The sequence below is a fragment of the Ranitomeya variabilis genome, chromosome 1 (genome assembly GCF_051348905.1).
Source record: "Ranitomeya variabilis isolate aRanVar5 chromosome 1, aRanVar5.hap1, whole genome shotgun sequence".
Lineage (NCBI taxonomy): Eukaryota > Metazoa > Chordata > Amphibia > Anura > Dendrobatidae > Ranitomeya > Ranitomeya variabilis.
In genome coordinates, this window is record NC_135232.1 from 282,108,802 (window position 1) to 282,131,163 (window position 22,362).

At 41.9% G+C, this 22,362-nt stretch overlaps 1 protein-coding gene across 1 annotated transcript in view; it reads right to left on the reverse strand.

Moving 5' to 3' along the window:
* LRRC74B (leucine rich repeat containing 74B) overlaps positions 1-22,362 on the reverse strand; it is a 95,165-nt gene that overhangs the window by 1,754 nt on the left and 71,049 nt on the right. Inside the window, exons 9-12 of the mRNA XM_077295048.1 lie at positions 19,210-19,305; positions 14,913-15,029; positions 10,554-10,682; positions 7,443-7,528 (exon numbers count right to left, since the gene is read on the reverse strand). Of these exons, the coding sequence (XP_077151163.1) occupies positions 7,443-7,528; positions 10,554-10,682; positions 14,913-15,029; positions 19,210-19,305 (428 nt within the window). The remainder of the gene's footprint in view (positions 1-7,442; positions 7,529-10,553; positions 10,683-14,912; positions 15,030-19,209; positions 19,306-22,362) is intronic.

Here is a 22,362-nt window from a genome sequence, read left to right on the forward strand (position 1 = left end):
TAACCTATAGACAGTGTCAGATTGGCCCCATTATACTGATTAAAAAAGTACCTGGGTGATGAAATCCGTCTTGTGGTTGTTATTTAATCTTTAATTCCGTGATTTAATGACCGTGCTTTGGGTGGCCTGTGGGGGGGTCTTCATGTGGCACTATTTATCTGCATGGCATGACCTGCCCCCTATTTTACATACTGCATATCTTATGGTTTGGAAAAAAATTACCTTCATCATGCAGGCGCCAGCGTTGTAGCATGATCGGATCTATAATATCTATATATTAATTTTATTTAGTCATATAAATTTTAGAGAGAAAAAAAATGTCTTCCTCGAAATGGCGCCAGCTGTGCCAGCTCAGTAGAGTAGCATAATTCAGAATACGATAGATGCTACTGCGGTGGCACCATCTTAGTGGAGATATTTTTTTTCCTCTAGCAAAATGGTGGTGGCACCTGCGCAGTAGCATCTATCGTGTTCCGAATTATGCTATTGCGCAGGGATCAGTGACGTGTCATAAGCCATACAGATGAATATGTAAGCAGAGCACCACATAAAGTCTGCCCCATAGGCCGCCACGGAGCAAGAAAATCCCATTAACTGAAAACTACAAAGAAAGATTACACAACAACCACAAGACAGATTTCATAAACCAAGGAATCATTTTAATCAGTATAACGACGCCAACCTGACACTGTCTATAGGTTACTGTGCACAATCCTGCTTTAAAAATTGGAAAGCTACTTACAAAAAAAATATGGATCACAAAATAAGGATGGAAACAACCATCAAATCGCTGGACGCGTTTCGAGCGCTAAAAGCACTCTTAGACTTCAGCATAAGAATGAACAGAAAAGTCCCAGATATAAAAAGCAATACAACAGGTGGATACAATCAGTCTGATCTGAATCATTGCCAAGCCGACACAGCGGCGAGGGAAATGGGAAAAAAAAAAAATCAAAAACCGACTTAGAAACTGTGCAAAACAAATATAAATAAAACAGATACAAGAAAAAATGTTATAAAACACAAGTTAATAATGCAACATCGCTTCTTTTCTCAGGTTTAACCCTGTGGGTACACGGGTGTTGAGCAGGTAAATCCAGAATGCCTCTTTATCACGTAATTTACTTTCTCTGTCTCCTCCTCTGTTGTTTCTATAAATTTGTTCAATCGCGTAGACTTTTAGACTTTTAGTTTGCCTGTTATGAATTTTAATAAAATGATTAGAAGCATTGGATACATGTCTCAATGTTGGTTGTGTAATATCAAAAAGATGTTCACGAAATCTGTCCTTGAGTCTTCTGATACTAGATCCAATATACAATAATTTGCATTCAGTGCATTCAATTATATAAACAATAAAGTTCGTATTACAATTAAGAAAACTTTTGATAGAAAATTTTTTTTGATTATCAGAACAAGTGAATGTAGTGTTTTTTTTAGTATATGGGCGTGTGTGGACAGGATAGAACATTGGATTTTTTGTTTTGAAAGAGGATAAACATTTAATGTCTTGTGTTTGTGAGCTCTCTGTGTCCAACTCTAAAAGAGACGATAAACAGTTTTGTTCGGAGAAATTCATTCCTGAAAATTCATTAGTAATCAAAGAAAAATCGTCGGGTGTAGTTAATTCTTGTTTTTCTGTAAAAAAATGCTTTTTGACTGTTAAATCTCTGACAAATTTGTTTATGTCTTTGAGAGTGGAAAAAATATTGAGACTCCTATTAGTTGGAGCAAAATTCAAACCACGTGACAAAAGCCCCTACCTTGGGCAACGTCTTATCTCCCAGTTATTTAGATTCCAACATCAGTAAAAATTCTACAACTTGGTTATCCACCAAAGGATTTTTTGGTTGTGGTTCACACCCATGTAAAACCTGCCCATATACTAAAAAAAAACACTACATTCACTTGTTCTGATAATCAAAAAAAAAAAAATTTTTCTATCAAAAGTTTTCTTAATTGTAATACGAACTTTATTGTTTATATAATTGAATGCACTGAATGCAAATTATTGTATATTGGATCTACTATCAGAAGACTCAAGGACAGATTTCGTGAACATCTTTATGATATTACACAACCAACATTGAGACATGTATCCAATGCTTCTAATCATTTTATTAAAATTCATAACAGGCAAACTAAAAGTCTAAAAGTCTACGCGATTGAACAAATTTATAGAAACAACAGAGGAGGAGACGGTGAAAGTAAATTACGTGATAAAGAGGCATTCTGGATTTACCTGCTCAACACCCGTGTACCCACAGGGTTAAACCTGAGAAAAGAAGCGATGTTGCATTATTAACTTGTGTTTTATAACATTTTTTCTTGTATCTGTTTTATTTATATTTGTTTTGCACAGTTTCTAAGTCGGTTTTTTATTTTTTTTTTTTTTTTTTTTTTTTTCCCCATTTCCCTCGCCGCTGTGTCGGCTTGGCAATGATTCAGATCAGACTGATTGTATCCACCTGTTGTATTGCTTTTTATATCCGGGACTTTTCTGTTCATTCTTATGCTGAAGTCTAAGAGTGCTTTTAGCGCTTGAAACGCGTCCAGCGATTTGATGGTTGTTTCCATCCTTATTTTGTGATCCATATTTTTTTTGTAAGTAGCTTTCCAATTTTTAAAGATGTTTGAATAAAATTTCTGATGATTTTACTCCTGGAGCTGGATTTTTTTCTTTTCTTTTGCTCATTAACTGCAGCGTTGGACAGAGACGCTTTCCCTGCTCGGATTACACTTGGACTATGAAAATTCTGTTATGCGGGTGAGCTGAAATATAATGTTTTTTCTTTGCACAATCCTGCTGACAGGTTCCCTTTAAGGTGAGCAAATAAACAGGTAATGGGAGCTCAGAACGGTTCCATCTGCTTATCAAGTAGATTTCAAAAATTGCGTGGCCTTTATTGCCAGTACAATTGCGATCAAAATTATTTACCCCCCCATTGCAAACTAGGTTTATTTGCAGTGTTCAAACTTTCCACACTTAGATGAGAAACAACAGATAAGACATGTAGACTTTCAACATGTTTGGTCTTTTTTTCCCAGAATTCTTGATAGTTGGGTGTCCTCACAATGAGGGTGGTCTCATTGGGTGACTGCTGATCTCACCAATACTTTTCTAATACATATGATCAGTTGTAAATGTATTCAGATACTTGAAGTGTCCTTCAATGTGAAATACTTATACAATGGACAATTTTCTGATTTGCTATTTATAAACCAACAATGACGTTGCACCAGGCCAGAAACTTAAAAGCACCAAAGATGTCAGCAATTAGGAGGTGTTTTACAGGGCTCCAATCCAGCGGCCTTGGATTACTGATCTGGCTGGGGAACCAAGGCCATGTGAATTGATTTGCTTATCTCAGCTATTTCCTAAAGAAAGTATATAGTTGCAATAACAATTATTCAAACCCCATTGGATATTAGGCTTATTAGCAAAATGTACAAATTTTCGGCTGTTTGGAGTAAACCAATCAAACAAGAACAATTTAGATAGCTATTTGACACAAAATACAAGTTTTAATGAATGTTATAATTTCAGAATTATTCAACCCCTTCATTGCAAGTGTCTTTGGTACTTAGTAGAACCCCTTTGGCTCTTATGACGTGTTGCAAACATGATGCACAGGCAGACACAGCTTCTGGCAGCTTTTCTGAGGAATCTTAACTCATTCTTTTGGGCAATGACCTCCAGTTCACTAATATTAATGAGTTTCTGTGTTGTAACTATCTTTTCGAATGCTCATTAAATATTTTCTAAGGGGTTAAATTCAGGCAACCGTGATCGCCGCTCTAAAATCTTCAAGGACTTCTTCTGACATTAATACATTCTGGCCAAACTGGATTCATTTCAGGTAAAGCGACAGACATTAACATTCAGTGGTTAAAATATAGCAGCTGCCAGTGGTGATCCCTCTCCCGGTTTTGTTAAGTCCCTGGATGTATGTAAAGCTTTTGACTCTGTCAAATGGCAATATTTATAATCACTATTGTCGCACCTCAAGTTTAATCAAGTACAAAAGTTGGGACCAAGCGATTATATGATTCACCTAGAGTAAGAATTCAAAGTGACCTGGAGGTGTCACAACGTTTTCATTTGCAAAGGGGGACTGCACAGGGGTGCCCCTTGTCTCTTCTGCTGGTAGCAGTGGCCACTAAGGCTCGGGACATCAAGGGTTTAATACGAGGGTCCTTAACAGAAAAAGTCTCTAATCTGCAGATGATACCTTAGTATATCTGGCAGACATCGGTCCTTCTCTGAATTCCCTCCCAGGGTTGGTGGATGAATTTGAGTCATTTTCTGGCATAAAGGTTATCTAGCAGAAATTGTTTATTTTCCCACTATTACCTTCATATAGTAGTCTGAGCCAGACTAAAGATGTTTGTATACCAGTGGCTGATAATTTTAAGTATTTGGGGATTATTGTTTCTCAAAAGATAGAACAATTTATTACATCAAACCTTGATTCTCTAATAGCAGAGATTGTTAAGTCCAAACAACATCTCCCTCTAGCTCTTACTAGGCTCATAAATCTCTTTAAAATTATATAATTGCTAAAATTGTTATATTTATTTAATTCCTCCCCAGCTATGATTACTAGAGGAACAATTTGCCTCTTGGAAAGTTTGGTGTGTATCTTTTAGTGGCAAGGATGAGGGGGGGGGCTAGAATAAGTTTAGCAATGACGCCACCGCACAAGCAGGAGTGTTAATGGGTTCTTATGAAGCGTTTACTAATCTAGTCTGTAGATATAATGCAGTCTCCTCAGCTCCAATTCCTCTAAAGACAGTAGCTAGAGTGTGGGCAATAGCACAAAATATATTGAGGGGCTCAGATATGCCACCGGTGTCGCCCAGGGTGCCGCTTTGGTTTAATCCTCACCTTCCACATTTATATTCGTTGCCTAATGTGGTCCTCTAAGAGAGGTATGGTGTGAAAATCGACTTTCATATTTTCTCAGATACCTCCGAATCGCTTACCTTTGAGCATTTCCAAGCTAGATATGGGATTTTTGATACCGCAAAGTTCCTATGCATGCTTAATTTTGGAAAGAGCATGTCCCTAGGCTTTTCAAAATGGGAAGGGTTCTTGGGGACATTTGATTTATCTAAACCCCTAGCACAAACCTATTCTCTTCTCTAATGAAAAAAAAAACTGTGTACTGGGAAAACTAGACCGCATTCATTTAAAACCATACCTATAAAGGTTGTACATTTATTTAAGCAGGGGCATCTACTATAAACCTCTGAAGATTAAGCAACCGTGGTCATCACAATATCCGCATTATTTGCAGATACACAAGGATCACGTCTCTTCATTGCACATTTCCATTTAATATCTGAGTGAGTATATATTATAAATCTATTTAGTCTCACTATATTCACCAATACAAACATTTACACTTTTTTTTTTTTCTCATTCCCCTAAGATTCTGGTAGTACTTTAAGGACCTATTACAACATCCACTGCATAACCAATGATTACTCATTAAGTAAGTGCTCTCTTATTCATTTATTCATCTATTTTTCATTTTATTGTTCATTTTTGTAGACAGCGCAGGTGAATACCACTTTTTTTTTCATTTGATATACCTTACAGGTCTACACAGAACCTGTCACAATCACCAGCAGCACTCTACATTCAGCAATTTTGTTCCCCCACTAGGAACTATCAGGAGCGCCAGTGCTTTTTACTTTCTTTTTTAATATTCTCTTCTCTAGTCACCTGTTGTTAAGTCATATGATAAGGCTTATGTGAAAAGGGTGGCAGATATACCGGATTTGACAGTGGAGAAACATTTTAGTCCTCAGTGCTAAGGACTGTTTGAGCCAGACAAAATTTCTAAACAGAGTTTACTACACTCCTGAGAGGTTGAGAAGGTTTGGGATGGTCCTGGATGACTTGTGTTTTTATTGTCAAGAGGCTGTCATGGTCTGAGCTACTTTTGTTTCTTCATGAATACCTTGAATTCCCTAGGGTATTTTCATCTGAAGTGTACCTGCTGGGTATTATAGCTGAGTTAATTGATGGTCCTAGGATAGACTATTTTTTTCTATTTCTGTTTTTCTGTGCTAGAAAAATAATTATAATGGTATGGAAATCCACGGTTGCTGGGAACCATTCTAATGTGAATCCTCTCCTAGGCTGAAGCCTGCATTTATGGGTAGGTAGGATCCTGCTGCAATTAAAACCGCCACAGGCTGTCAGAGAGTAAATATAAAAATAACAAAACCCTGACCCTGTCCCTTCCAAACAGAAAACTGCGGCAGTTTTTATTGCAGCAGGATCCTACCTACCCATAGATACAAGCTTCAGCCTAAGAGAGGATCTACATTAGATAGATTCCCAGCACCCGGAGATCGCCTTGTCGTTGGCTGCCGGGTATACATGAATTGGCCAAATTATGTGCTAAGCAGAGCCTTCTGTATATTTAGCTCCATCATATGTCTGCATAAGGTATTAATTAATGACATTTCGGTGGAGAAGAGATGGGCATGGGGACTGGTATGATTGTGTGTTGCATATGGGGTTGTATGTACTGTATATGACTCTTTAATTGTTGTAAATTGTTAATATTTTCATTGTATTTAAAAAATAGAAAATAAAGCCTTTAAAAAAGGACTTCTTCTGAAACCAGAACAGTGAGGTATGCTATGGTATCAATGTACTTTTGGAAGGTCTAATGATATCCAATTTTCAGCTTGCTCACAGAAGGTAAGACCTTTTTCCTGGGATTTCATGATATGTGATTGAATTTATCTTACTCTTGATATTCTTCAGATTTCGCCCTCAGGACTCTGGTAACAGCTAGTGATCGATTCGTCTTTCGTCACATTCAGGTTATGTAGCCAGTGTTCCTCTAACTTTGAACTTGTGAACTTCCAACTCAATCATTCAATATTCAGTGCCTTTGCTATCTTTTTGGACCCCTCTCAAGAATATTAACCAACTGGATGACACTGCCCATGAGGAATAGGCTAAGATTCCTCAACAACACTGCCAGAAGCTGACATCTGGCTATGCAGTATGTTTGGAGCTGGTATAACACTGAGAGGGTGCTCTACTAAGTTCTAAAGACACTTATGAAGGAGTTGAAAAATCGTGAGAATACAGCATTCTTCAAAACTGGTATTTTGTATTGTGTTTGTAGAAACCACTTGTCATTTTACTTGTGTTGAGGTATTTCAAATGTTCTTGTTTGATTGTGTAAACTTTCTGCTGTTAGCAATTGACCAATTTGATAAATGTCATTTTCATTAGGGGTTGAATAATTTTGATTATAATAATTTAAAAAAAAGAACTGTTTTGTTTGAGAAATTTTTTCCCATATGCAACTTGCCAAATTATCACTACATACATGATGTGATATAGCACCTATATGCCAAAACAAAACAATACATTATACTGTAACAGCTATACAACATTTAATAGACACCTGAAATCAATCATGCCGCTCTTGTCTTTGTCCAGGAAGTTGATCAATTGCTGAATTTCTTCTTTAGTCATGGCAATCCCTGTGTTCTGAAAAAGAAAATAATTACTATGTAGAACTGATCCGGCAGTCATACTCCCTTTCATCTGACCCCTATTCATGACAATCCTCTAAATATATTTCAGGGTGCATTTAGACGGCTTGGTTTTGGTCTTGTAAAGAGAATCGAGCTACTCTATACAAGTGCTTTTAAAAACAAGCAGATTTACAATTATGGTACCTATTATTGAAATCTTCTCTATTCTCAAGGACAGAAATTTTTTTAATTCTATTGTGTACTACTCATTTCCTAGATTACCAACCACCCCTGCAATAAATCAGGAGTGTCTGGTTTGCTAGGCAAAGAGCGCTCACTTGCAAGCTCTTTGCTATAGAGCATGTAAGCGCTACTTTGAAGCTGGACGACTCGCTGTGTCTAGCCAGCCTCTGTGTGCACTGTTTGGGCCCCCATCCTGTAATAATGTCCCTCGTCCTGGCCCCAAACTTGTAATTATGTCCTTTGTCCTCACACTCTTCTCCAACACAAAAACAAAACAATTCCTCTCTTCTATCATCGCTCCCATGATGAATGGAGTCCTCTCATCTATAGCCAGCACAGGGAATCAGGGTGGCACATGGCAGTGACTTAATGCGTAGCTCGCTTAGGGTGCTTTGGGCCCTCCCATGTCAGCTGTTAACCTTTGATTGTTTGGCGGCCTGTATAGGCGTTGCAATTGCTGCCATTGATGGTTCTCTGCGCCACTATACATTTCAGATGAATGTTGATCCTCGGATACAATGGACCCTGCATGGGCTCGGTCACCAATTGATACTTCCCTGTATACACACTCACAAACTCTTGTGACAAGAAAATGGATACTTAAGATGCAAATAATTTTGATATGCCTACATTGGAACTCGAACTCTAGGGGATTCACTGATATAATCCCACAATTACCCATAAGGAGGTAATTGCTGCTGGGGAACACTGAGGTTGAGATTCCCATAATAGAAACAAGACCAGCCATGGAGATTGTAATAGGCCTGTGGAGCTAGGAAAGGAAAGGAATGTGTAGTGTTAAGCAGGACCATGGTCACAAAACTGAGATTTGAACATAAGGCAATAATATAGTAACAGGTCAGGAGGAAGGAGTTGAGGGACAGGCTAAGAAATGAAAGTATTAACATAAAAACCAAGGAAAGACAAAGAGCTGGACCTAGAAGATACCAGGAACATGGTCCAGAGACAAAACAGAAGGAGAATCAGGTGATGATAGCAGAACCATCGACAAGCTGGCCTTAATCAAGCCAAGATATACCAGAAATTATTACCAGAACAGGTATTGGGTGGTACCAGGAACAGAACCAGAAACAGGCCTTGAATGAAAGCACAAAGAGTGTTTGGGAACAGACCTCAGACATAACCAGGAGTACCAGGAACAGTGGCTGTACAAAACTAGGAGATACAAAAACTAAAAACTAAAACATACAAGGAATAACTAGAAATACACCTCAGATCAAAACAGGAAATACCAGTAAAAGGCTGAACTAAGGAGAGGATGAACTAAGGAAATGAAGAATTCAGAAAAGTGGCATTATCAGGAATGGAACCAAAGACCGTCACGAGGTGTACAGTCAGGATGACACAGATCAAGGGATAAGAGTAGACGAGGGCTTAGGGCTCATGCAGACATCCATGCAAACCAGTTCGAAATTGGGCTGCAATGCATGGATTGACTGATGCTTTCCTGACCTGAGCATGACTGCCTCATAGAAATACATGAAGCTGCCACGCTTCAGCAGAGAGAACCATGGCCAGCCTGTACATTACAATGTCCTCTCCGAACCATTTGCACGGATGTCTGAGTAAGTCCATAGTCAGGAGAAAGCTAGAGATCAGAATTAATAGTAATAGTAATAATAATAATAATAATAATAATAATCAAGTCTAGGTGGGAGCATAGTCAAGAGTCTAGACAAGGCGTAGATTCACAAGTAGCAGGTGAAGCATCCACGGATTAAGACACGAAGAACCAGGAAAGGATTGAAGTAGGTTCCACAGAACGGATTGTGTTTTGCTAACTGTATGCTGACCCTCAGGCTATGAGTGGAATAAGTGGCTGGGTCTTGATTTGCTGCAACAGGAAGCTGTGGTCATACAACAGAGAATGACAGGACTGCGCTATGCTAGTACTCAAGCAATGGTCTGAAGGGCCTTGACTGAAAAACATCTTGCTATGATCAAATGGTGCATGGTTATCATCCATGGCTGGTAGTAACATCACTAGCATGGATCAGTTGCCTAGAAATGTGGCACTACTGCCAGGGGGATGCAGAAGTCTGGCTGTTGTGGGGAGTACAGAGTGCTGTATATAAGCTTGTTTTAATTTACAGTTGGCTCCTTTTTGCTGCTCTACTCTTTTGGGAAGACTTTCTAGATGATTTTTTCGTGAGTCTGTGGGAATTTTTGCCCACTTGACTAGAAAAGCACATGTGAGGTCAGATGCTGATGTTGGACAGAAGGGCCGGGCTTGCAATCAGGGCTATAATTCATCCCAAATATCTTCTTAGTGGGTGACTATAGGGTCCTGTGCAGGGCTCTCAAGTTATTCACACCAAACCATGTCATACACATAGACCATACAGACCTACTTCAAGAAGCTCCTGACACACAATTTTCAGTTGCAGAAATGTTTGCAACAAATCCTGAGGAAAACACTTACAGTAAGAAACATGCAACAAATCAGTCATTTGTAAATATATCTTCAGTGTTTTTTCATATCATAGACAAACAAGTAAAATAAGTAAAAAGGGGACTAGCAGCTATTCTTACCGGGGAATCTATAACTAGCCCACAAGTACTTTTGTTATACTTTAGAAGATAAGCTAATTGGTTTATAGGGGCAATGGGGCATGACTACCCACTAGTCTGTGCCATGTAACAGTATAATACAGTCTGTGGTTCAGCCTGTCACCTGCCAGACATGCTTCATGCAAAATTTATAAGATGCTTCTGTTGTCACTTCGAGTCTTTCAATTATTTTCTGCCTTGGGGACACTGAATAGGAAACTTGCCATTAAGTTGCGTTCAAAGTCTTCATAAGTCACTGGGCTGCTCTTTTCCGCATCTATTTTTCCAAACAAGTCAGTTGCCTGCAGGTTGTTTTTCTTCATATATTCTTTCATTTTGATCATTGGATCTGGCTGAACAAAACAACCAACTGTCAAGTACAGATAGCTTCAAAATTAACATATGGCTCTACTGATCATCAGCCAAAGATATTTCATATATTAAAATCTTTTCAAATAGTGCTACCCTAAAGATAATCATGGCAATATGTTAAGACCCATATCGGCGGACTGACAATGGTTCACATCACAACGCTTGTTCCGGAATATTGGACAGTGTAATAATACCGCTAATAGTTCAAGGAGCAAGCAAAACACTTGTTTTGTGGCTGATCAAATATATGATTCATAAAAATCCATCATTGTCGGCTGCCCATCGCCCAAAGCTGCTAACATGAGGTTTTATTGTAACAGAGCAGTTGCATTAATTCTTCCCCATAATGTTTTTATCAGCATGTGTGGAGTGCTGATCAGCCTCTAAAAGGGCTCTTAGTAAATTAGAAGAGTCTAATTCAAAGCTGACAATATGGACGTGTTCCCTGTTTCTACAACTAAATGAAGTAAGATAAAAAATTCTGAAAGTACAAGACACATACAGCTGCTTCTCACAAAATTAGAATATCATCAAAAAGTTAATTTATTTCAGTTCTTCATTACAAAAAGTGAAAGTTTTTTTTATATATAGAAAAGAGACTTGAGTATTGACCATGATACCACTCTGACTGGATAACTGAAATGACCGCCCTGGATGTTATTATATTCCTGATGTCTATTCTGAGTCTTTGGGATTTTGGGGATTGGGGAGCTGTTAGGTGAAGTTTTTGTGGTTGGTGGGAGCTGGGTGAACTCTATCCTGTATCCTTCAACAATCATCTGAAGAACCCACTGATTCTGCGTAATCACCTGCCATTTCCCCAGAAAGAAACAAAGCCTCCTCCCTACTTTTCTGGAGTCAAAGCCTTCCTCTGTTTGGGCCTGAACTAAACAGGGAACCTCTACCCTTACCTCTTTTGCAGTAGTTTCATCTGCTGGTTTTACGCTTCCCCCTTAATTTCTGTCTTTGGGATAGACGGGATCTACAAAAGGAAGTGACTCTCCTTGGCCTCTCTTCTGGAAACCTTTTTTATTGTCAGAAGCCCTTTCTAGGATCTCATCTAAAACTGGTTCGAATACCTGCAAACCTGACAAAGGAATTAAGCATAATTTGTGTTCAGAATGGCTATCTTCTGACTAGTTTTCTGGCCAGATGGCTCATCTAGCTGAATTGGACACAACATTGTTTGTGGCAGCGAATCTTTCTGATGCATCCGCCATTAACCCTGTCGCAATTTTCAGCAATGGAAGGGATTCCAGGACCATTTCCCTAGGTATATTGGATTATATCTGGGCACTCAATTCAACAATCCACAAACTCATAGACCTGGCAACTGAGGTAGTAGCTATATTGGCCCTTATAATAGCAACTGATGCTTCCCAGGCCCTTCTCCGTAATCCATCGGCCTTCCTATCCATGAAGTCTCTAAAACAATAGAAATCTTCAAATGGGATTGACATTTTCCTTGCCAATCTGGCTATTGGGTTATCAATATTTGTAATTTCCTCTCAGACCTTAATTTCTTTCTGGCTCAAAATGAAGATGGGCTTTGAAATCCTTAGGAATAACAAGCCTCTTCTCTATGTCCTCCCACTATTCCATTATCATGGCCATAATGTATTTGTTAACTGGAAAAGCCCTATTCCTTTGAGTTTTCAGTACCCCAAACATCTCATCCTGTGCTGAGTGAGCTACTTGCGCCTCCTCAGTTTTCATTGTACTCCAGACTGCTCGTAGGAGTTCATCCGTATAATCATATGAAAAATAATTTTTCCTTTCCTCTGGGAAAACCTGGTGCATTTGCTCTCCTCCCTCTAGATCCACGTTAGAATAATATGAAGCTTCATCCTCTTCAAAGGACAACTCCATTTCCTATCTGGCTCTTTTATGATGGGGCATGACCTGCTCTGTCTGAAGGGCAACTAGGCTGGAAACTGTGTTTAGCATTTCTTCCCTTATTATGGACCTCAACCTCCATGAAATAGGACTGTTCTTTCTTTTAGGATCTTAGCAATACACTCGCACATAATTGCTTCTTCTGTGTCTTGGGCAATTTGGCATTACACATAGCACATCTTCGGGTCTTTATCCTGGTAGGAGCATAGGGCTATAATCCCCTGAATACTATGGAGAATTTAGTACCAAATGATAATCATTGAGACTTACAAGGCCCAGGGACTGCTCGGACAGTGTCTCTGAACAGGAAGGATTGGACTCCATGATCAGACTGTACACATCAGTGCCCACAGCAATAGCAGCATTTATAGTATCCTACCTGGCCAGCCATTAGGAAATCACTGTCCCTGATCCCTTGCGTTACACCCTGGAACGCACGCCATGACCGCAGATCATCCTGTGCTTTTTCAATGAAGCCAGAAATGTGTTCCACCCTGGAATGCACGCTGCGTGCGTCACCAGAAACGTGCCCTGGGAGGCTGAGGCGAGGGAGCTGAGCTGTTAGAATGTATTGTTAGTATCAGCCTAAAGGGGCAGCAGACTAACCCATGGTTCCTGTGTCCTTGAATAAAGCGACCGAGAAAGAAATAATTTTGGTACTCACTGTACAATCTCTTTCTCTTCACCTCCATTGGAGGAGGAGGCTTGGTTTTGTTCCTCCTATTTGTTTTGCACTAACTGAATAAGTGGGTGTCAGCTGCCCAGGTGTAGCCTGGAGGGGAGTAGTCAGATTTATTTTCTAATCATGCACAAGAGCTGGAAAAAACACAGGTGCAAAAGTGCAATAGCGCCTTATGCAAGTGACAAGAACGATAGTATACAGGGAATTGCTCACCTGGTCAGGTTCTGAACCACAACACACAATGAGCTGGATGAGGCTGCTGCAGACACACAAATAGTCAAGTGTACTAACAATAATTCCAGAGAAAGGAGAAGGAACCAGGGTAAAGAAATATTATTGTCAACGCGGTTCAAAGTAAAGCAAACTTTTCCCTTAGGACAAACCACCTGAGGAAGAAGTTTGTTTTACTTGGAGACAAACTGACTTTACTTGGCAGCGCAGAAAAAAAAAAGCTTTTTTTCCCCAGTTCTAGATTTTTTCTAAGATGTACAGTATTTTTATTGTCAGCCTCCAGGTGGCAGTGGAAAGGAGCAGAAGAGTTGTCGGCAGTGGGCACCCCTTCTGAAAACATTTGTTTGAATGTATTGCTTAGACCTCTTTTTATAAGGTCTTATATATTGTGTTCCAGCAGTTAGTTAGCGTGTGGACAGGGTTAACTATTAGAGGCCAACCACTGGTGGGAGAAGTTAAATGGGCACATGGGAACCTAGTTCTTGTTAGTTAGGAGAGTGTTAGAGAGAAGTTACTGAAGGAATAAGAATTATTGCCGATAAGGAAAAGGCCGTAAGCTGGAGAGTGTGTTTAGTCCATACAAATTAAAGATAGCAAGTTCAAGAATAGTTTCTACCAGCCACATCTATAATACTGCGGAGAATGGAAGAGTGATAAGAAAGTTCCTTTTCGTGTGCAGTGAGTGCAGCTGTAGCATAACAGAGCTGTGGGAGGTGTAATTCCCCAAGGTAGCTAGAAGGAGTGGGCTACAAAAGGCACCATGTCTAATCTGACCAGGAGAAGACACAAAGGTACACATTTAGCAGAGGATAAAGGAAGTGAAGGCCAGAGCTAGAAAGGTTGAGTACTTTGACACTAATGTATAATATCAATACCATCGAAATGCTGCATGTTACGTATAAGAAGAAGGCCTCTGTATCATAAAGAAGAATTGTATAAAAAATATATTGCCTGCTATCAATTGTTGCAGTTCTATTTAAGGAATGCCAGTAAAGATGTTTTTATATATTTTTGTATTGGACTCTGTTCTCCCTGATGAATGTTCACATGTTTTCATGGTCCCCGCACCATCAAACCTCTTGTGGCCTAAATAGGGGTTGACATCAAACCCCCAGATCGCTCACACACACTCAGTGGTACCATAACCGAGTGCTGTTGGGACCGCAAAGTAAACCTCGCCACAAGTAGTCCTTTACAGCAGCATATTTAACCCATGGTTCCTGTGTTCTCCGATGAAGGCAGCGAGAAATAGATTTTACGATGAGTACCAAATACCAAAAATCTTTATTTATTGCAATATAGTACTGTGTAGATTTAATAAATTACTTTGCAAATAGTTTATTAAATTACTTAAAGTACAGTAAATATTTTACTAATAACTAAACCCTGTTTCTGATCTTACCTTAACAGTAGTTCTTTTAAACATTTCAGAATTTCCACCAAGCTTGATAGATAAATTTGGCATATTTGTCTTCACTACAGAGTACAGATCATCAAACTGTTTATTTACAACGATATCCTAAAATATTTAAAAAAATAAATACAAAAATAGCATACATTACACACTGGATGCAATACCACTAATGATATGAAGCACAAAGGGTCTCAGTCTTTCTTCCTTCTTTACAGTAACATAGAAGGGAGTCCAGGCAGTGTGTATACTGCAGTCTGTCAGAATTTGACAGTCTTTAGTCACATACAGTGACATCGCCCATAGGTTCCTATCATACAAATAACAGTATCACATACTGTCCTGACATATTTAAGAAAAAAAAACATCCTTGGCATAGGTCAGGTCAGTAAGGCCATATGGATCAGCTTATCAATAGTGAACATTTGCTAAAATGTGTAATTTGCTATATAGTCATGGCCGAAAGGGTTGGCACCCTTGAAATTGTTTCAGAAAAGGAAGTATTTCTCCCAGAAAATTATTATAATTACATTTCTTTTGTTACACACGTTTATTTTCTTTGTGTGTATTGGAACACCACAAACAAAACAGAGGAAAAAAAGATAAATTGCACATCATTTCACACAAAACCCCCAAAATGGACTAGACAAAATTTTGGCACCTTTCCAAAATTTGTTCAAACTCACCTAAAGCAAATAACAGGTGTGGGCAATATGAAAATCACACCTGAAACTAGATAAAAAAGGGAGAACTTGACTCAGTCCTTTCATTGTGTGTCTGTGTGTGCCACACTAAGCATTGAGAACAGAAAGAGGAGAAAAGAACTGTCTGAGGACTTGAGAACCAAAATTGTTGAACAGTATCAACAATTCTCAAGGTTACAAGTCTATCTCCAGAGATCTTGATTTTTCTTTGTCCAAGGTGCGCAACATAATCAAGAAGTTTACAACCCATGCCACTATAGCTAATCTCCCTGGATTTGGACGGCAGACAAAAATTGCTGAAAGGTTGCAATGCAGTATAGTCCGGATGGTGGATAAGCAGCCCCAATCAAGTTCCAAAGAAATTCAAGCTATCCTGCAAACTCAGGGTGCATCAGTGTCAGTGCAAACTATTCGTCGACATTTGAATCAAATGAAACACTATGGCAGGAGACCCAGGAGGACCCCACTGCTGACACAGAGACATAAAAACTAGACTGCAGTGTGGCCAAATTTCCATGAGTAAGCCAAAATTCTTCTGGGAAAGCATCTTGTGGACAAATGAGACCAAGATAGAGCTTTTTGGAAAGCACATTATTATTCTACTGTTTACTGAAAACGTAATGATGCCTTGATTGAGAAAAACATAGTACCTAAAAATCAAATATGGTGCAGGGTTAAAGATGTTTTCGGGTTGTTTGCTGCCTTTGGCACTGGGTGGGCTGACTGTGTGCAAGACATCAAGAAATCTGAAGATTACCAAAGTATTTTGGTTAGCAATGTAGAGAAGGACAATGACCCCAAACATACTTCAAGAAGCAAAGCCTGGAGCGTTCTGAAGTGACCAGCAATGAGTCCGGATCTATATCCCATTGAACACCTGTGTAGAGATTTTAAAACTGCTGTTGTGAGAAGGCACCCTTCAAATGTGAGAGACCTGGAGCAGTTTGCAAAAGAAGAATAGGTCAAAAATTCAAGTTGAGAGGTGTAAGAAGCTTGTTGATGGTTATAGGAAGTGGCTGATTGCAGTTTTTTATTCCAAAGGGTGTGCAACTAAATATTAAGTTGAGGGTGCCAACAATTTTGTCTGGACCATTTTATTTTTGTGAAATTATGTCCAATTTGCATTTTGATTCTCTGTTTTTTTTTGTGTTGTTCCAATACACAACCTGAGGTCCGCTAATGACCTCAGGTTAGCATCCTCAATAATCAGAACCTCCCACTCCCGTCTCCAAGACTTTACACATGCTGCACCGATTATTTGGAATGCACTACCTAGGTTAATATGATTAATCCCCAATCCCCACAGTTTTAAGTGCGCCCTAAAAACGCATTTGTTCAGACTGACCTACCGCCTCAACGCATTAACCTAACTATCCCTGTGTGGCCTATTAAAAAAAAAAAAAAAAAAAACATAATCAGGTTCCTCGCATCATGTTCTCATACAATTTATGCAGTTAATAGCCCTCTGTGTCTGTACTGCTACATACTTAGGCAGTTAACTGGTTCATGCAGCTTTACATGAACACCCGAGCCTAAGGGTACCGTCACATTAAGCGACGCTGCAGCGATAGCGACAACGATGTCGATCGCTGCAGCGTCGCTGTTTGATCGCTGGAGAGCTGTCACACAGACCGCTCTCCAGCGACCAACGATGCCGAGGTCCCCGGGTAACCAGGGTACACATCGGGTTGCTAAGCGCAGAGCCGCGCTTAGTAACCCGATGTTTACCCTGGTTACCAGCGTAAAAGTAAAAAAAACAAACAGTACATACTCACCTGCGCGTCTCCCAGCGTCTGCTTCCTGACACTGACTGAGCTCCGGCCCTAACAGCACAGCGGTGACGTCACCGCTGTGCTTTCACTTTCACTTTAGGGCCGGATCTCAGTCAGAGCAGGAAGCAGACGCTGGGAGACGCGCAGGTGAGCATGTACTGTTTGTTTTTTTTACTTTTACGCTGGTAACCAGGGTAAACATCGGGTTACTAAGCGCGGCCCTGCGCTTAGTAACCCGATGTTTACCCTGGTTACCAGTGTAAAACATCGCTGGTATCGTTGCTTTTGGTGTCAAACACAACGATACACGGCGATCGGACGACCAAATAAAGTTCTGGACTTTATTCAGCGACCAGCGACATCACAGCAGGATCCTGATCGCTGCTGCGTGTCAAACTAAACGATATCGCTAGCGATGACGCTGCAACGTCACGGATCGCTAGCGATATCGTTTAGTGTGACGGTACCTTTACACTATGGCTGGTCCAAATAACTAAAGCAATTGTTACCATCCACCTCTCGTATCTCCCCTTTTCCTCATAGGTTGTAAGCTTGCGAGCAGGGCCCTCATTCCTCCTGGTATCTGTTTTGAACTGTGATTTCTGTTATGCTGTAATGTCTATTGTCTGTACAAGTCCCCTCTATAATTTGTAAAGCGCTGCGGAATATGTTGGCGCTATATAAATAAAAATTATTATTATTATTATTATTATACACACAAAGGAAGTAAACATGTGCATAACAAGACATGTGTAATTGCAATAATGTTCTGGGAATTAGAAATACTTCACTTTCTGGAACATTTCAAGGGTGTCTACACTTTTAGCCATGACTGTATGTGAAGTTGTTGATCTGATTTAAAAATAAGCTTAAAGCTCAAAACTTAAAAAGGGGGTGTCATGGTTCATAAAATCTTTGTCCCCGGGCGTAGATTGTTATATATGTTATAAAAAAAACCCTGTGTTTTACTCATTCTCCTCAGGTCCAGCACTGAGTTCCTGCCACTGCTTCCAGTGTCCAGTATTGGGTATGCCACTGGTATCACGTCGAAAGCGAGGCAGCCAATCAATGCACTCAGTGGCTTTGAGCGGGGTGTTCCATGTAGATGGGCAACGCCGCTGAGCTCACCATTTGGCTGCCGTGATGTCAACACCACAGCCAATATCGGACATTCTGAGAAATGGCAGACTCAGCGCTAAACAAGGGAGGGTAAATAAAGGATGTTTTTTTTTAACAAACTGCACCCAGGGATCAAGATTTTTTTGAATGGGACAACCTCCTTTAAATGTGCAGATATCAAGTTATTAGTGATGAGCGAGTATACTCGTTGCTCGGATTTTCCCGAGCACGCTCAGGTGGTCTCCGAGTATTTGTTAGTGCTCCGAGATTTAGTTTTTGTTGACACAGCTGCATGATTTACGGCTGCTAGCCAGCCTGAGTACATGTGGGGGTTGCCTGGTTGCTAGGGAATCCCCACATGTATTCAAGCTGTCTAGCAGCCATAAATCATGCAGCTGCGTTGACAAAAACTAACTCTCCGAGCATTAAAAAATACTCGGAGACCACCCGAGCATGCTCGGGGAGACCCGAGCAACAAAGCTATTCGCTCATTACTACAAGTGATACATCTTGTAGTAATGTCATAAAGTACTTTATCCTAAAGATAATGTGCATACTATAAGAACTAATGTAATAAAAGTATAAAAGAAAAATGTATTTCTCATAGCATCCACTATGTCTTGCTTTATGAACACATTAAGAAAATTAAATCCTCCTTTTAATTGATAATGATTATTTGTATATTCTGCTTACGGAAAAATCAAGTGACTCTATAGACGACTCGGAGTTAGCTTGAATTGACTTTAAAATGGCAAAGCATCCATCGCTCTGTATTGGATTTCTGGCCATCTAAAAAAGTATAGAAAAACAAACAATAAATTATAATAAAATAATAACAACATATAAAGTAAACATGAAAAATCATGTATGAAAGTGCAATATATTTACGGAATATGGATTCCAAAACCTGTATGAGACATAAGGCTATGTGATATCTCTCACTACACAATGACATAGACTGTTGCTACATCATGACATAGACTCCAATAAAAAAGGCATTGTATTACATCTATTGCCTTAAAGGGACTCTGTCACCTGAATTTGGCGGGCTGTGTTTACGGTCCAATGGGCGGTGTTTTCTGTGCTTTCATTCACCCCTTCCTTTCCCGCCGGCCACAATATTGTCTTGAATTGGATTAGGTTGCCTCCGTAGTACACGCGTGCGCAATGCAATCTTGCCTTGAGCACGCGCAGTATGCTTTTGCAGCGCCCCAGAGTCCTGGTCGTTGCAGTACTGTGGCTCCGCCACTATGGGGAGCTATGGTACGTCTGATGGCACTGAAGGAGTTCATCTGATCAGGTATCACAGACACCAATACATTTCACAGCCGGGCCTCCGGGGGGAGCTAAGGGTTCTATTCACTAGGCCACTCCCCACCATAGTGGGTAAACTGGGGGTCAGGCAGGAAGTTAGTCAGAAGCTGACTGGGTTGGAACCAGGCAACACCTTGTGGCAGAGGGTGTTGTGGGGGAAGATACAGTAGGGTCCCTGTCAGGGGTGGGATCCTGACAGAGGCTTGGCAACTTGAACGAACGTAACGGGACCGTGCCTGCTCAGGATAGCGGCGGTGCCCAAGGAAGGATCAGAAGCGAGATAGATTGTGCTGAGTGAGAAACGAGATCAAAGCACTAGGAGAACACCAGTAGGAGTCGTGCTGTAAGACCGAGGCAACATCCTACTGAGGCGCACAACCGGTGGCCGGAACGCCGAGAGAGTATCATAATATCCAGCTTCAAGCAATACTCTAAACAGCGGCAGGACAGTCAGTCTAAGGCGGGCTGTCTAACTTAAAATCACCTATGCAGTCTTGGGGGGCAACTTGTGGAGAGGGGCGACTCTAGGGTCCCGGAAGAGCTCCGAGCCTACCCGTCAAACGGGTGCCGTCCCAACCAGAACATCAGGGAGGGACGGAGGATTAGCAGAACATCATCTAATCGAGATGTGAGGGAACTTAAGAAACAGACACAACAGTTGTGGGGACTTTCTGTAAGCACAGCAGGGAAGGACCACAACACATAGCGCAAGCAGGAAGGCACAGATTTCCACCTGTGAAGAGAACTCTGGAAGTGCCATTGGACCGGCCGGACTTGCGCAGCCTGGTGATCTGTATTCCGGACTGAGGACCCAGAGATCTTCAGTAAAGAGGTAAAGAGACTGCAACCTGGTGTCCTCGTTATTTACCGCGACCTGCACCCCACTACTGCACCCCACTACTGCACCATTATCACCACTCATTTTCACCGGACGTCCCCCACTGACCGGCAGGGCCACGGACCGGGTATAGCCACCGTGACAACTCCAGGACTGAGACTCAGAGGCCCGGTGCCGGGTACCCCTCGGCCCTGCGGCGGTGTGGGGGCGTTCCAACTTGGCGTCACGAACAGGATCTACTTAAGCCTGAAGAATCGGGTCATGTGTGCCTTGGAACTGTGATTTGATGTGTTTGGACTGTACTTTATTGCAAGAACTGTGCTGCGCCATTTGCCGCCAAAATCCGCCGCCATTACAGCGCTGAGGAGAGCGCAGGAAGAGAAGAGGGGCGTGGAGTGGGCGTAGGCAAGCTGGAGAGCGCGAAAAAACAATGGCCGCCCAGTCTAAATATTTCTGCACTGTGAGGACGTGTCCGTCAGCAGCAGAGATCCGCCTCCTAATCCTCAATGGAGGGCGGAGATCGAGAAAACGACACCGCCCACGAAGGAGAAAGCGGGAAAGAGAACAGGAAGCGACCCACGTGGAGGACGCCATGGCCAGCAGCTCTGAACCCGACAGTGGGGTTGAAGTGGAAATCTCCCCCAACTACCCGGATGAGCACAGCAGCCCGTTCTCCGTGGACAGCACCAAACTCCTACGGGTCGAGGTGGAGAGCTTACTCGACCAGCTCCTTCAGCTGAACATAAAGGCCCAGGCTCCGCACCAGGCAACGCCGGAAGAAGGTCCTCGGGCGCCTGATCCTGCACCGTCACCGGAGCAGCCGCTGAGACCCTTGCTGACCCCGCCGGAGGAACCCGTTGCGGAAGAAGAATCTACGCTGGCTGGTGAGTCCGCCGACCCCGTCCCGCTGGCCGAGGGTTTACTGGTGGATCCCGTAGCAGCACCCCCTCCCCCGGGAACCCATCGACTCCAGCGCCTGCTACCGTGGGAGGAAGCCACGGGCATGGAACACCGTATGCGAGCCCCGATCACCCCTACTCCCCTGCTGTGTGAGATCCACGCGGAGCGCACGGTGTGCCGCTGGGTGAACCCCGGGTCCGATCTTATGGGGTTCCCTGGGGTGGAGACCCAGGAGGGAGAGAGGGTGCAGGCCCTAAGCTGGGGAGAATATCAGGCCCAGCTACAGCAACAGTGGAAGGAACAAGACGACAAGTACCAGGCCGGGCTGGAGGCCTGCCATCGGAAAGACTTGGCGGTGAAGGATCGGGCCCGCAAGGACCCCACTGCCCACCAGGCCCTGCGCAGGCAGGGCATCGTTACCACCTTTAAGCTCCGTGGGGGCTGGGGCTTTATCAAGGAACCGGGTCTATATGCGGAGGTGTTTGTGAACCGGAGGGATGTTGAATCGCACCTCAGGGAGGGCCACCCAGGCCGGGATCTCTATCCGGGGGATAAAGTCTCCTACACCAGGCACTTTGGGGAAAAGGGGTGGTTTGCCCTGAATGTCTACAAGGAGCCAACCCCTGTGATGCCTCCGATCAGGGTGCCAGTAAAGCTGACCTCTGTAGCAAAGGTGTCCCCTTGTGGTCAGCCAGTGGTCGTGGCCAGAACCACCGAAGATACTCCCACGTGCACTATGGTCAAAACCACGACATGTAGCATTGTCACCTCCACCACCCTCGTAGCCAAGGAGA